Below are 16,910 nucleotides of genomic sequence, written 5' to 3' on the forward strand. Positions count from 1 at the left end.
ACATTATAACCCCTCCCCCCCCACCCACAAAAAAAAAATATTGAAAAGAAATTTATAATTTAACCATACAGTAATTACAAACCCTCTCCACTCTGTCACAGTGTCTATAATTTATTTCTGAGTTTAAAAATTAAAATCCAGATAATCAAGTCCACCTATGCTATAGTATATAGTTAGCTGGTTGTAGTGAGCCAGCCATACATCATATTATCCTCCATTTCATAATATCAAATGCAACACTGTTCAGTGCTTTAGGAATTTTTTCTTATTACCATTCTCTTCCCTATGTTTTATTACATTTTGAGTAATAATGGTCTTAGAGGGTATATATGAAGCTTGTAATAAAAGTTAGAAATAGTTCTATAAAATAGTTTGACTCAAGTGTAAGATTTGACATACAACAATTTCTGTTATTACACAACAATGAAAGGTTGGCTAGGGTATCTTGGTATTTCAAATCAAGATAACATCTAGGTTATACTGTTCAGAAGAAGGGTACTAACACACCCACTCAAAACATTCATAACTTGGTATTCATGTATGTAGTCATAGATTGTAAGATTTGACATACAACAATTTCTGGTTTTACACAACAATGAAAGGTTGGCTAGGGTATCTTGGTATTTCAATTAAAGATAACATCTAGGTTATACTGTACATAAGAAGGGTACTAACACACCCACTCAAAACATTCATAACTTGGTATTCATTTATATACAGTAGTCATAGATTGTAAGATTTGACATACAACAATTTATGTTATTACACAACAATGAAAGGTTGACAAAGGGTATCTTGGTATTTCAAATGAAGATAACATCTAGGTTATACTGTTCAGAAGAAGGGTACTAATGCACCCACTCAAAACATTCATATCTTGGTATTCAGAAGTCATAGATTGTAAGATTTGACATACAACAATTTCACAACAATGAAAGGTTGGCTAGGGTATATTGGTATTTCAAATCAAGATAACATCTAGGTTATACTGTTCAGAAGAAGGGTACTAACGCACCCACTCAAAACATTCATAACTTGGTATTCATGTATGTAGTCATAGATTGTAAGATTTGACATACAACAATTTCTGGTTTTACACAACAATGAAAGGTTGGCTAGGGTATCTTGGTATTTCAATTAAAGATAACATCTAGGTTATACTGTACATAAGAAGGGTACTAACACACCCACTCAAAACATTCATAACTTGGTATTCATGTATATACAGTAGTCATAGATTGTAAGATTTGACATACAACAATTTATGTTATTACACAACAATGAAAGGTTGACAAAGGGTATCTTGGTATTTCAAATGAAGATAACATCTAGGTTATACTGTTCAGAAGAAGGGTACTAATGCACCCACTCAAAACATTCATAACTTGGTATTCAGAAGTCATAGATTGTAAGATTTGACATACAACAATTTCACAACAATGAAAGGTTGGCTAGGGTATCTTGGTATTTCAAATCAAGATAACATCTAGGTTATACTGTACATAAGGAGAGTACTAAACACAACCACTCAAAACATTCGTAACTGTGTATCCCATATATGTAGTCATAGATAGCCCAGAGTTCAAAAACAAAAGGGTTACATGCATAGCATTTTTTTGATGACTCAGTCATGTGTTATTATTCTGCTGTGTGTGATAGAGGTGAATGAATATAAGAGACTGTAAAAACAAGTGTCTGTTATGCAGACTGGGTAGGACTTGACCCCTCATGAACTTCACACTAGAAATATTTGCAAAGCGGGGCTAGAATGTCACTTGGGAAATGAAGTCAAACAAAAAAAATAGTTAAACTAGGTAGGAATCAAAGGTATGTTTCACTAAAGAATATAAATAACTTTTTCCATTAATCAGTTCATGGTCTCTTTAATGGCAATGGCATTTGTTTTTTCTTTTATCTCTATAGATATCAAAATAAGGAGGAATTTTCAAAACATTTTTACTCTTTTTTCTTTTCTTCTTATTCATATGAAATCTGACCAATTGAGAAAAGTTTATTTGTGAAAAAAGTTGATAGTATATTTCATCTCTTCAACTTTTACTGATAAACATGACTTTTCATAAATCAAAGAACATCTGGAGACAGGTGAGAGAATAGGGAAAGTAAAATTTACAAATGTTCTAAGATTAATACCAAGAGGATGGATTAAGAAACAAATACTTACCTGTCACCACATTACCACTGCATTACTGATATCTACTATGTCTATGGTTACCCAGTAGCCTGTATGTAGCATTGTACTTCCTAATATACTTCAATGTGGGCATTCCCGGGGAAGGCAATAGGAGGGGGGAGGGTGAGGGGTAGGGAGGGAAGGAGGGTGTAAAGTAAAGAAAACTGCCAAAACGTTACCAGGAGGTCTTATGGTAGCATCATAGAGAGAGTGCTAGTCAATGCTGGTTACAAAGTTAAGAGTAATTACAATTGTTGGTTCTTACACGAAAGCTTGGTAACATATTTCCAACACATGAATGAAGCAGATGAGAGAGTAGGGGTAGATGGAAAGGAGAAGGGAGAGGTAGGGAAGGGGGGGGGGAGAATGGAAAAGAGAGGGTGAATGGGGGTAGCAAAAATTTGGATTGTATTTTGATGAAACACCCTACTCGCTTCTTTTAACCAATTGAAGGTTGATGAGCCAATAATTTATGAATTTGTTTCAAGTTATCAAGATTTTATCTCCCAGAAACTATTTGTTATTAGTGTTAAGATAATGTACAATGCAAAGTGGGATACTTCTGTATTTACTACATTCAGTTCATTATTTGTAATAATGAAATATGACTCGTCAACCCCATGAACTACTGCGGTATGAGACTTTAGTATCATCTTACAGTTATTACCACCAACACAAAAACCCAGTAGCATGCTCAGGATTTTAAACATGGGGGAGTGGGGGGGGGGAGTAGAATTCTAATATCTTCCAACTGAATTAGGTAGGGCCATGAACCTTTATATGGAAGGGTGAGAGATAATTGAATGATCTCATAAAGGACTGGGTCGTTGAAGCAAGTCTCCCACAAAGGGGGGGGGCGGGAGGGTCTGTGGTCCCTACACAAGAAAAACTTAAGACCTTCAGACATCCAATGGTTGATTCTGAGGCATATTTAGACTCTAAATTAGGTCTATAATTAGGTCTAACTACAAGGTTGTGCAAATACTAATTACCCTTGAATTTTTCCTCGAGGTTAAATAGCGTTGCTCTAGTTCTTCCCAACTGAATGTAAAACTCCTGCAACCAAACCACTTCCCCGACTAGCAATGGACATCCCCACTCCCCCTCCCCTTACCCAGCAATGGGCATCCCCACTCCCCTCCCCACCCCTCCCCCCAGTTCTGTCCTTCATGCCATGCAGAAAGCATTGGCAATGATTGACACACACTGTGCTACTATAAGTTTCGTCTTCAACATTCAATATAGAGCCACAGACCATCTGGGCAATGGAGGAGCAATGAAACCAGAGTGAGATAAATACAGACAGTGACTTACTGTTCTTGTTGATTGCTGTCCAGTGAGCCCAGTGACTGTGTCGTGGGAACTCCATGAGGGCTCCCTTGCATGCTGACCGGTGAGGTATGATTACTGTAGTTAGATGTACCAGTGGTGGCGCCGCTACGACTGGAATGACCACTAGGGTACACACCTAAGTAAAGAAGTTAGAAAAACGGTTGGACATTACTGTGAACTTCATGATGATGAGTATGTAGATAGGTGGTGAAATGTTGCCAGGGAGAGGGGAAGGGGAGGGGGGGGGAGAGGGAGTATAAATTACAAAACAAAGAAAGTCAGATCCTAGTACTATAATCAGTCAGTAGTTATTTTGTTACAACGCTTAAAGCGACCACAAATGTGGGAGAAACCTGCAAGGACTATATGGATTACAAGATTACAAGACTAATTCTAAAAAAAGGTTGAATATGGGCTCCTCCAGTGAGTGGTAGATGCAGAAAGCTGTGTAATGGGTTGTGATGGTGTCACGAAAGATTGGATTTGGGGGGGGGGGCGGGGGAGCATTGTGTATATGTAAGCATTACTACCAACAAATGTAATGATGATATATGTTGTTGGCAGGTCATACTAGACATAATTTCTATTCTTCTATACTCCATTGAAGGGATGTGACAGAGGATGGAGAAAATGGCAGCATATTCATGACATCACACGGTCTATGACATCAGGTGGTCTTCTATCTATTATGACACAATTCTCGGTCAGACCTATCGCAAGTTTTTTTAGCTCTGTAACCTTTGACTATGGGTAATGAACCTCCCCTTACTTCGTCCCCCCCCCCACAAACAACCTATGCTTCACTTTACCCATCTTTCCTTAGTGACCATTCAAGCGTCGTTTTACTAGATGTATAGGTAGATGGAATACATACACGTAGAAATGACACGTCTTTTACACGGTTGGATCAAATCAAAACAGATTATATCCGTTCTGCTTTGCTCATGGTTGGGGGTTTAGTTACCCCGCCAGATCACTTGGAACACTTTTCCAAAGTGATGCAAGACACTATGAAGGGGGGGGGGAAGGGGGTCCTTTATCTCATGACTGTTTCTAACAAAAGTCTCACAAATTAACAAAACCACGCAACAATCTGCTTGAAGATATTTAAGATAAGAAACGGCACACTTCCGTCAATTCCACGGGCAACAACCTACCAGGGTATAGTTCGGCTGAAGCTGGGCATGAAGAGTGAGGGGATCTTCCTATGCCACTGTCGTTCAGTTCCAGAGGACTATCCCCGTGAGACATCGGATGTAGCGATTGGATAGATAGACAGTCGCCTAAAATATCCGGTGGTGCAAACTCATCCCTCGTTCTTAACTGTCGATAGAAACAATAAGATTTATTAATTATTAAGGAATAAACCAAACAGTTACCAGTTACAGCCAATGCAATTAACAGGGAATAACTAAAAGTGTTCAAATTTTGTGCAGCATTCCATTGTTTTCTCTCATTGAATACTATATAGTTCCAGTGTATAGGGAACTTGGTATACATCTGGACACTTGTATAGCAACTGGCAGGCCATTTTGTTATAGCATTTTGCGATGGATACTGGATAAATTATTTCCCTGCTTGCAAAAGTTCACTACCACGGTTTACGGCAGTTCTTTGCCTTATTCATTCATTCAAGCTTATATAAGATCATCTTTCCCACCACCTCTTGCCTTTCCCTTGCCCTCGGAAACATTCTACTGCAATAAATTGTACAGCTCGACTATTCCGTAACATTCCCCCATACGATAGATGTAACAGTGAACCGATAAGACTGCTACTGTACCATACTTACTTTCTTCCTTGCCTGGTGTTCTTTCGCAGCGTGAGCCTTGACATGCTTCCGTAATGAACTAGGATCCGTATACCTCTTGGTACAGCCGGGAAGCTGACATGCATAAGGTTTCTGTGCAAAATGGAAAAAAAGAAGACATATATGCTGAATACTTTCAAACGGAAACAATTATGGAACAAAGAGACTCTAGCAGAATTTGAAAGTTATCTGTTTTATAACATTTTCCAATGATTGGGTTGCTAATTAATTGTACTAAAGCAGTTCATAAATCTCATACCCTTAATACTAGCTTTGAATATTTTGAAGGACTCATTATAAAGTTTAAATCTACACTGGGTCACACAGCTCAATGAAATGATTGTTTGCTCATCAAACAATTTTCATAAGTAGTGCTGTGGTGTGGAGGGCATGTATTGAGGGGGAAGTGGCCGAGGGAAGGGGGAGGGGAGAGGCATGTAAAACATCTAAAGAGAAAAATAATTCATTTGATAAAACTTTTGTGTTCATGTTCCCTCATATTCATTCAAGAGAGCACAGAGTCATGAAGAGCTATAACCATTTCTATAATAAATTTATCATTAATTTCTATGTAGTTACCCTCTCTGTGTTTGCTGATTCCTTTTTATTTTTTACAAATGATTTTTAAGGAGAAATATTAGAACCCCTGTTCTTTCTTTAAACACAATAGACTAACATTGACTTTAATATGCAGTGACAGCTGCAATGGTTACTTCACCATAATTACTATATATGAATATTCAGACATGAGGGAATCTAACAGACGCCTGTCACCTTCTGGTGACATGATAACATCACAATTTGGACAATATGGTGGCAGCCCACTGACATGAGTGTTAAAGGTCAGCGTTGACCCCACAATCAAAGCATGCTGGAAATGCTGTCGAGGTTTTCAACTGAACTTTCATAGAAAATGTGTCCGTCAGATAATAATGCACTCTGATGGTGGTAGTGTTTCAGTTAGACAATTGATGACCGTAGCAAATTTTAGAGGCAATACTGATCACTAATTTAAAGTATAACTTAAGCCACAAAATACATGTATACATCATCAGATACAAAAAAAAATACATAAACATATCAAATAAACATATATGTTGAAGCTCATTAGTAATTACTGTTAGCAGTCCAAGTTAGATTTCTATACCACTATTTAATTTTTTGAGAATTGACCCTTTAAACACATCTGCGACTCATCAATGAAAGTGGCTGAACCACTGAGGCTAACACACAGAACATTAGGTCAGCTCATTAGCTCATGACAAATTTGTCAAGGACAATGGAATTGAATGTGATTCAAGGGTGCTCTGTTGTTTTATATGAAGTTAAAAAGAGCATATTTTTGTTATTATGATTTAGAATTTTTTAAAGTAATGGATTAACATTAACATATAGGCCTGCACTGAGAGGCCCACATCAACATCATAAATCTGACCTTAAAGGAGCATTCCAGAGATAAAGCATATTTTAAAGGGTGACTATATCGAAAACCGGAACAGCTAATATAAACATTAGCAGCTCCCCTTTTCTTGGACTAGGACAAATCAAGACTAAACTTCTGCCTAACGTTGTCCTTTGAGAGTTCAATATCGCTGGACAAAATCAAATTCTTCAGTTATTTCCTTTTCTTTCCTTTTTCTATCAAGACTTTTACAATGTTACTTTGCCTTTGTGTCGCCTTTAAGTAATTATGTCAACTTACCGTATCGAGGTGAGTCCTCTGATGCTTAGCTCTATCCGATGAATTACTGAAGGCCTTCGAACATCCAGGATGTTGACAAAGGTATGGCTTTTCTCCCGTGTGGGACCTCAAATGAATCTTCAAGTTTTCTAGTCTTGAAAATGCTTTTGGACATCCCTCAAACTGAAGGGGGGAGTAAAACAAAAAAAGAAATATTAAGAAATTCAAATTGTTTATCGAGCGAAGTAAATAGAAAAGTTTATTCGTTGGACCGAGGCAGGTAAGAGAGATAGGAAGTAGATGATATGAGTACTGTGGATGTACAATATCCTTGTAACAGAGCTATTTGCTTTGCAGCTTACATCTGGCACTTTACAAGAAGTCCTTCTTCAACTGGAATACTGAAAAAAAAATTATCCAACCAGGTACGCCAATCATATCCATTGTTATCCTTGCCATGCAATCTTTGGTACTATATCAAGCCTCTATAAACAATGCCATAATTATCTGGAACCTCCTCCCTGTCAGTAATTCCAAAACTTTACCAGATTACCAGTTCACTATACGTAGATACGGTACAGCAAGAGTGCTGAGGTTGTGAGGAGACAAGTAAGCAAGGTACAAAGTAAATTTCAATTTATGTACTACAGTATACAGCATACCTAACTTTTTAAGAAAAGAGTCATAAAACACAAAATCATACATGATTAAATAATTTCTGACCCAGTAAGGTTGGAGGTATCCAGTTTTTGTATTATTATTTTAATCTATCACACTACTGTATGTTCTGGTATATATCTATAGTCTATATGCTATAGTCTTCTTACTTTTTTTGTCTCTTCATTTATTTTTGTATGTTTTGTGTGTATTTAGAGGCATACAATGTAATTTTTCCTCTTGTTTGCTTATTACTTTCTTCTGCTTGTTTCTCTGCTTTCTTTCCTTTCAGATGGGAGTTTTCTAAATTGTTAAAAGCCTGAAGGCTTCTAGAACACTTCCTTTTACAATTATATTAGTTCTAGTTTAAACATGGAGCTATATAGCTCCATGGTTTAAAGGAGAATGCAATCTTGTTTAGGAGAAACAAATAAATGAAATACGACTCCATCTCGTCCCATACATAATAATTAACGATAACATCTAGCAGGATTATGGTGAATCCGTACTAATATTGTATCATATTTGGTGGCTGTTCTCATACATAACCTCATGCGATGTTGAACGATGCAGACTTTACAAATTTGTCCTTCGTACTTCATGAAACAGCGTGTTACATGGAAGATTGGAGTAGATGGATAATTGTCACAAGAATCATATTGTCATTTTTGAATGGAAAATTTGGAAGGAAGAGGACAACAATGACCTGTAGAGGTCAAATGGGACGCAGTGCAAAACTGTTAAGAAACTGTCTTGGTAGAAAGGAGTGCATATATGCACAGGAGACAGGTAATGGATTTGTTATTGTCAGTATTGGTACTCGCATTTGCTCATACACATAGTGTACCATGTGGAATAGTATTCAATTATGCAAGATTCAGTATCGGTACCCACATTTACTAAGTACTCATATTTACTCATACTCACAGTGTACCATGTCAAATAGTATTCAATACTGCAAGAGTAAGTATTCATACTCTCATTAACTCATATTCAAAGTGTACCATGTGGAATAGTATTCAATCATGCAAGATTCAGTATCAGTACCCACATTTACTCAGTACTCACACATTTACCCATACTCACAGCTAGTGTACCATGTGGAATAGTATTCAATACTGCAAGATTCAGTATCAGTACCCACATTTACTCAGTACTCACACACTTACTCAGTACTCACACACTTACTCAGTACTCACAGTGTACCATGTGGAATAGTATTCAATACTGCGAGAGTCAGTACTATCCGTACTCCCATTTACTCCTACTCACAGTGTATCAAGAGGAATTCTAAGTTGTAGCCATACTTATGCTGCGGGGTACTCGTATAGAAAGTCTTCCAGTCTAGTACATTCCCAAAATAAACTCACAAAAAGCAACAAATTCGATCCACATAAGCTTTACATAACCACCTGCTGACACCAGCAGGTTTTCTTTGTTGCCATCAGACAACAAGCTCTGCTATCTGTAGTTCATTAAAAATTGATTTTGTTTTCCATCCCATTCCATTGAACTCTGCCTATTGACCTAACATCACTCCAGCCAGAATTAATCTCTTTGATGGAAGTTTTCTGACTGGTACACCCACCCACTCCATCTACCATTGGGTCTACCATTGTCAGTTTACAGATTGGAGGGGTATCAAAAGAAAGTTCAAAGTCTTTCCCCAGGATAAGAGTTGAATGCCCTCCATTTCACCTTCAGATACCTTCAAAACGGCTTTAATAAAAAAAGAAGCCAATGTTAAGATATCACTATTACAGGCAAACCAAATGCTTCCAAGTAATCAACAAAATGTGTGGTGTGAATGGCAGCACCTCATTTTGAGTATTCTCTGGGGGGAATAACCAGCCAAATTACCTGGAAATTTCAACAATTTTTCACAGAATTAGGATTAGCTGTTTGAAAGTGTCTCTACCTATGTTACTCCTCCCAAAGGGAAAATATTAAACAACACTATACCCTGCCTAAACTGTTGCCTATAGTACCCTTTTAATCACATAACAGCTTTTAACAGTATTGCATCTTCAAGAGTGTTATTAAGGATCAATAGCATAAGCAGATCGATGTAAACTACTAGTATGGTACAGAAGTATTTTGGGTTGATTTTGATCAATTTTGATCAATTTTTTACATTTTTACATAATTTATAAAACAAATCCCCACAACAATATACTGTACAGAAGGCCATTCACTGGTCAAGTTTTCATTACAAACAATGTTTAAGCAACGAATACTTGTTGAGTTTTGAAACATTTTCTTATTTCCAAACATTTATGAAAATTCTCTGGGAGAACAAAACCTTGCCAATTGAACATCAATTTCATTTGCCCACTTATCAAACCTTTAATTTCCAGCAAATATCTAGGAGGGTGACTAGTCTTAATAGGTTGCTTAGTAACAATTGGCAGGTTTCATAAAATTGCTGACCGCATGCAGAGACCTGCTTTAAAGCTACATCTGTGTGTGTATTTACTGAAGCCTCATTCACCAAGGAAGACAACACACATGAACGTACAACTAAGTAAATTCTTACACAGTTGTGACAAAATGATGTCCAAAACAATGAAACTTCTGACCCTAACTTCCACTTTTACCCAGCAAGCACATGGCGTTGTTAGCTTCTGAACGGTAGAATCCGAAGGCAGAGGGCAACGTCCTGAAGAGGTCGAGGGGGGCGGGGCGGGGAGGGGAGGGGAGAGGTGGTAGGGGGAGGGGCAAAATTAATGTTACCGGTTGTGGTAAGCCATGTAGAAAGTATTGCGTATGTACAACAGAGAGGTAATAGAGGAGTCATGTAAATCTTACAAGACTTGAATACATCAGAACTCACAAAAACCTGTTTCTTTTTGGAAGATCAGGGAACAATCCTGTGCACAAGTGTGAATCTTTGGATTGTTGAGCAGATTTTTTTCCTTCCTATCTTATCTGTGTCTTCATGAATTTTTATATTTTGTTGGAAAATAACAGCTTTTTCTTTTAAGATCTCCAATTTAAATTGTAACACCCACTAAGCATGTAATATAACATTAGGAAGCATGCCATTCATGAGAATTCTAATAACTGGGTGAGAGCCAAAACTGGTCAACCACAAACATGAATTTTACATGTTAGTTCCATTGGATACATTCACTTTCCGTGATTGAACATTGCAAAATTTGTATTATTTTAGACAAAAATAGTGATTTAAGTCAAAAATTACAATGTCTGCGTGGGAGGAACAGAACTCAATTAAAATGACTTATATAACTATATAGATTTAATAGCTAGGTTGATCAAGTTCCTTTTTGGTTTTGATGAGACAGAAACCTATGAGGTCATAATGGCAAGTGTATGTATATGTATACGTATGTGTGTTTGTGATGCCTAGCTGGTAAACAAGATATCTCAAGATAGGAATCATGGATACTTTGCATTCTTGGTATGTAGATGTGTCATATTGAGAGGAAGAACTCTGTTATAGTTGTTTGAGGTCAAATATTATCTGCGGGCACCAGCGGTCAAAAACTGAAAAACTTGTAAACACAATATCTCAAGATAGGAATCATGCATACTTTTCATACTTGGTATGTAGATGTGTCATATTGAGAGGAAGAACCCTATTGTTTTTGGTGGAGGTCAAAGGTCACCTGGGGTGACCAGTGGTCAAAAATGAAAACCTTGTGAACACAATCAATATCCCAAGATAGGAGGCATGGATACTTTGCATACTTATCATGTGAATGCATTATATTGAATAGAAGAACTCAATTTTGGTGGCAGTCAAAGGTCATCTGGGTCACCAGCACTCAAAACTCTTTTAACATGATATCTCATGGTAGAAATCATGGCTAATTCTGATACATGATATGTGGATTTGCCATATTTAGTACAAGAGTCCTGTTGTTGATTGTACGTCAAAGGTCATTTGAGCTCACCAGAGTTCAAACTCTAAAAAAGCTTCCAACATGATATCTCAAGGTAGGAATCATGGCCACTTCTCATACTTTGTGTGTGGATACATCACATTGAGTAAAAGAACCCTATTGTTTTTGGTGGTGGTATGTATTGCCTGCCACCTACAGTAGACTTGAGTAAAAATTTAGTTTTCAAGTTTGCTGTGAACTTTCCCAAAGTATCAACGAACTCTCCAAAGTATCAACAAATTATACCATTAGCACCTACAACTTAATTAAAGAAATATAAGGGGGTGGCCAGCATCGTGAAATATTTTAAAGGGACAGAATTCCGGTGCGAGGGATGAAATTGTCTGTGCGAGTGATGAATTTCAAACAGTAGTTTTATATGTCATTTTACCAAGGGATTGCCAGGTGACAACCCCAGACTTTGCTGCCACATGTCGCAACAAATGGTTATACACACATAATGAAATCACCTAAAAATTTAGCTCTGTAAAAACTAAAGTTTGTGCCCAAATGTTGTAGTCCTTAAAAACTGTTGCACATACTGTATTTCACTGAAAATGTTGTCATTGTGGTTCTTCCCAATTCTGGACACTACTAACTTTTCACTGCAAATAAGTTACAAAGCTCAGAACTATTTTGTTGGGCTATTTTCTTCATCAAATATTCAGAATCTCATGTCAAACCAGCAACAACTATCTCAGTTTTACAGCTAAATGCATCTAAATATATCAGACTTTAGTTTCACTTCCAGAATGATTTCTGCAAATTTTCGAGACCCATGGTCATACAGTACTGTACCTCAATCCTGCAGCTCATTGTTATCTGGCCATAGAGCTATTACCAAGATCAATAAGGGCTAAATGAATTCACAAATGATCGAACATTTTTATTCAAAATCATTCTTGGACTTTCATTCTCCATATTAAGTTTATTTATAAACTCAGGTTTGTTGCATTGATTATGATAATCAATTATGGAGGCCAAAAATATACCTGTTACATTAAATCTCCCTCAACAACTGTTAGCACACGAACTATAATGTCAACTTACAGTATAACCAAAGTTATGCCTATTCCGTAAACACCAAAAGAGGTCCTGATTACGTCAGTTCCGAATGGTTTGAACCAATGAAAAAGTACGAGCACAAAACCAACATCCTAGTGACTTTGGGTGGTAGAATCAGAAGGGAGGTCATTGACCAGAGGGGTCCGGTCCACAGAGGGTGCGCAGTTTTAACAAGAGCCCAAGGGCACTGTGGTTCCTTGCGTAGGGGTATATGACAATACACATAATATTATCAAGCAAGATTGGGTTCAAATAGTCAAGTAATTGTGGTCCTACATGTACCCATAAAGTAACCAACACTATAGCCAACACTTTTGTGATCACAAATTGTGATCGGATTATGATCAAAATGCACTTTTGAGATCTGAACATGGCGTCGAAAATGTAAGAGAAATAAGGTAACCTACATTCAGGTCAGCAGATATGATAACATTGGTGACCACAGATGACATGACCGTGAAATTTGAAAATGTTCCACCACCCCATTCACAACTTGTCCCAAAATATCAACTGTGGCATTGGGATTTAATTGCATTAAATGTCTAAAAATTAACTTTGAACTTGTATACATAACTACACACACAAAGGTCACCCGGAGGTCAACCAATTGACCTTTTTGATCGGTGAGCCCTAAATAGAGCATCAAAACTGTAAAAATTCAAACATTTTTTCTTTGCCCATTTCCCCCCCCCCAAAATACTAGTTTTTTTAACATTAATTAATTTTTAACATTAATAACTTTGCACACGAAGGTCACACGGGGGTCAACCTATTAACATTTATGATCAGAAGGTACCTTTGACATCTGAAAAAAGCATCGAAACTGTAAAATTCCCCAAAACAAGTAAAGGTCACCCGAGGTCAAATTGAGGTCAAGGGTCACCCAGATGCGGGTCGACAATTGGATTACATTGAAGCAACGCCCAACCCTAACGGACAATTCGTTCTCAAGTTATCGCCAAAAAACTAGTTTTTTATCATTAATTGACCTTTGGTGACCTCGGACCACATGATCGTTAAGTTTGAAAATATTCCCCTGTACCATTCGCAACTTGTCCAAAAATATCAACCATGTCACACCTTGGCAATGGGGGTTATTGCATTAATAAGTTCGCACTCGAAGGTCACACCGGGTCAACCTATTGACATTTATGATCAGAAGGTACCTTTGACATCTGAAAATAGCATCGAAACTGTAGAATTCCACAAAACAAGTAAAGGTCACCAGAGGTCAAATTGAGGTTAAGGGTCACCCAGATGCGGGTCAACAATTGGATTACATTGAAGCAACTCCCAACCCTAAGGGACATTTTGTTCTCAAGTTATTGCAAAAATACTAGTTTTTTATCATTAATTGACCTTTGATGACCTCGGATCACATGACCGTTAAGCTTGACAATTTCTCACTATATCATTTGCAACTTGTCCCAAAATATCAACCGTGTAACACCTTGGCACTGGGAGTTATTGCACTAAATGTCTGAAGATTAACTTTGACCTCATATAACTGAACCCACAAAGGTCACCTTGGGTCAACTTATTGACATTTTTTATCAGTGAGACGTAAATATAGCATCAAACTATAAAAATTCAAACATTTCTTTCTTTGCCCATTTTCTGCCCCAAAAATACTAGTTTTTTAACATTAATTGACCTTTTGGTGACCTCGGATCACATGACCGTTAAGTTTGAAAATATTCCCCTTTACCATTTGCAACTTTTCCAAAAATATCAACCATGTCACACCTTGGAACTGGGAGTTATTGCATTAAATGTCTCAAAATTTACTTTGACCTCGTATAACTTCGCACACGAAGGTCACACGGGTGTCAACCAATTGACATTTTTGATCGGAAGGTACCTTTGATATCCAAATCTAGCATCAAAACCAAACATTTTCTTTTTTGCTCGTTTCCTCCCAAAATAAGCAGATTTTTTCTAATGTGACCTTTGACCTTTTGACCTTGGTTTCAGATGTAGTTTAATCTCCTAATTCCAAAAAACAAAACGATAAGTCTGTACAACCATCCTAACTCCGACCGAAAAACTTTGACCCCATATCACTTCGCACGTAAAGGTCACACCGGGTCAACCTATTGACATTTATGATCAGAAGGTACCTTTGACATCTGAAAATAGTATCAAAACTGTAAAAATCCCCCAAAACACGTAAAGGTCACCCGAGGTCAAATTGAGGTCAAGGGTCACCCAGATGCGGGTTGACAATTGGATAACATTGAAGCAACTCCCAACCCTAACGGACATTTCGTTCTCAAGTTATTGCAAAAATACTAGTTTTTTATCATTAATTGACCTTTGGTGACCTCGGATCACATGACCGTTAAGTTTGAAAATGTTCCCCTAACCAGTTCACAACTTGTCCCAAAATATCAATCTTGTCACACATTGGCACTGGGAGTTATTGCAGTTTTAATATTTTCGGTTTTTGGACCATAACTGACCCTTGGTGACCTTTGTGGGCACCAAAAACAATAGGGCACACCTTCTCCATATGGCGGATCTATAGTCCAAGTTACGCCTCAATCCAACATTCCCTTATTGAGATAGAGCGTACCCAAGCAAGTGTCACAGACACACACACACACACACATACATACATACATACATACATACATACATACATACATACACACACACACACGCCAACCTGACTGCATAGGTTCCTTTTGCTAAAGCAAGGAACCAAAAAAGGTTACCAGTTCACTCTAGTTGCAGTAGAGCGAGAGTACTGAGGTTGTTAGCAGACAGGTAAGCTAGGAGCAAAGTAAATCTTATATACAAATATTAGTAAATTACTACGTTGCCCGAATCTTGTACACTAAAATACCTTTTATTACCCTTCCTATTGATCAAGGAAAAGTCAACAGCTCTCAATGTTAATCGAATAGCAGCGGAACTTTGGAAATAATTTCTCAAACTCATCCTTGCTCAGTTTAAAGCTTCTCTATTAATGGTATGTTGCATAAAAAATCATGTTACTAGAGCTGTACTTTTTCAATGAAAATGAGATTTATTTCAAAGAAAAAAAAAGAAAAAAGAAAACCTCCTGGTAAACACAACTGACCTTAACAATACCGATCAGACTCTGCGAGACAAATAAGGTCAAATCTCGGCATGCCTGTCAAAACATCACATGAATCCACTTACCATTATTAGACTTGGCATTGAAAACCAGGCTAAGAAACACAAAAGCAACATTAGCATCAAAACCGTCAATGTGGCCAAATTTAGAATCTTTACAGGAACTGAAAGGAAAGTGAATCCTCTGGAATTTAAATGCAAAGTTTCCCCATCATGGTAGGCATCTCATTAAAATTGTGACTGAATACACCAATGGAGGGAGATCTGATAAACATGTACCAGCATTTTTGATCTCCTGTATTATAACTCTTAAAGTCTCATTTACGTGTTTGGTGATGAGTTTCCGAAAACAAACTTCCGAAGCAGATTTCAATGTTTCTTAAATTCTAAATGTACTCTGACCAGGTGGGTTTAATGGAGCAAAGCTGTCGCAATCGAAAGGAATTTATTTTCTGTTGCCCGAACGATTTGGGGCAAACGATTAACCGTAAAATCACTGCGACCGCCCACATCAGCATGTTCATTGCACAAATGTTACCTATATCTACTCGTAACGTCCACTTTTTCCACGGAGGAAACGTCTGCAAACACCTGTTTATTCATTGCAATGGAAGGAAATGACACAATTTTGCAAGCTACATCGGTAAGACCGAAAGAAAGATACTATTCAAGATAAGGGACCTAACACAGGATAGCCACAAAAGTGAAAGTAGTCCTAGGGCCTAATGGTCCTAAACAAAACAGAGAGATTTTATTGGCGCATGATCTGTTGGGCGGGGATTGCAAATTTTGAGTGAAGTTTGTAGAATCTACGAAATTGTTAATAAATCTGGCAAATTTTATTCAGCTCAAAATGTTTAACGACAGATAACTCAATAAAAATAATGAATATTGATATGGAAATGACATTAAACAGTGTCATTTTCAATGAGCTTTTCAGTGCAGCTGGAAAGGTCGAAGTTTAAATTTGGCAAACACATACTGAGACTCTAACTACCATCCATTTATTCATCAACATCACTCCCACTTTACAACCAAAGGATGACAGAGTCAGGGGAAAGTATATCAAACTTTCGTCAGAGTTACAAAATCCTTCAAACGTCTTCTAGGATCCACAGATCTGTGAAAAGGTCCTGAAACTTGTCCAAAAAGGTTCGAAAAATTGAA

The 16,910-nt window shown here is 37.4% G+C and overlaps 1 protein-coding gene across 1 annotated transcript in view; it reads right to left on the bottom strand.

Moving 5' to 3' along the window:
* Window positions 1-16,910, bottom strand: part of LOC139977448 (zinc finger protein GLIS3-like) — a 67,462-nt gene that overhangs the window by 16,266 nt on the left and 34,286 nt on the right. The window contains exons 4-7 of the mRNA XM_071986791.1: window positions 7,036-7,197; window positions 5,316-5,426; window positions 4,681-4,846; window positions 3,506-3,659 (exon numbers count right to left, since the gene is read on the bottom strand). Of these exons, the coding sequence (XP_071842892.1) occupies window positions 3,506-3,659; window positions 4,681-4,846; window positions 5,316-5,426; window positions 7,036-7,197 (593 nt within the window). The remainder of the gene's footprint in view (window positions 1-3,505; window positions 3,660-4,680; window positions 4,847-5,315; window positions 5,427-7,035; window positions 7,198-16,910) is intronic.

The sequence above is a fragment of the Apostichopus japonicus genome, chromosome 2 (assembly GCF_037975245.1).
Source record: "Apostichopus japonicus isolate 1M-3 chromosome 2, ASM3797524v1, whole genome shotgun sequence".
In the NCBI taxonomy this organism is placed as follows: domain Eukaryota; kingdom Metazoa; phylum Echinodermata; class Holothuroidea; order Aspidochirotida; family Stichopodidae; genus Apostichopus; species Apostichopus japonicus.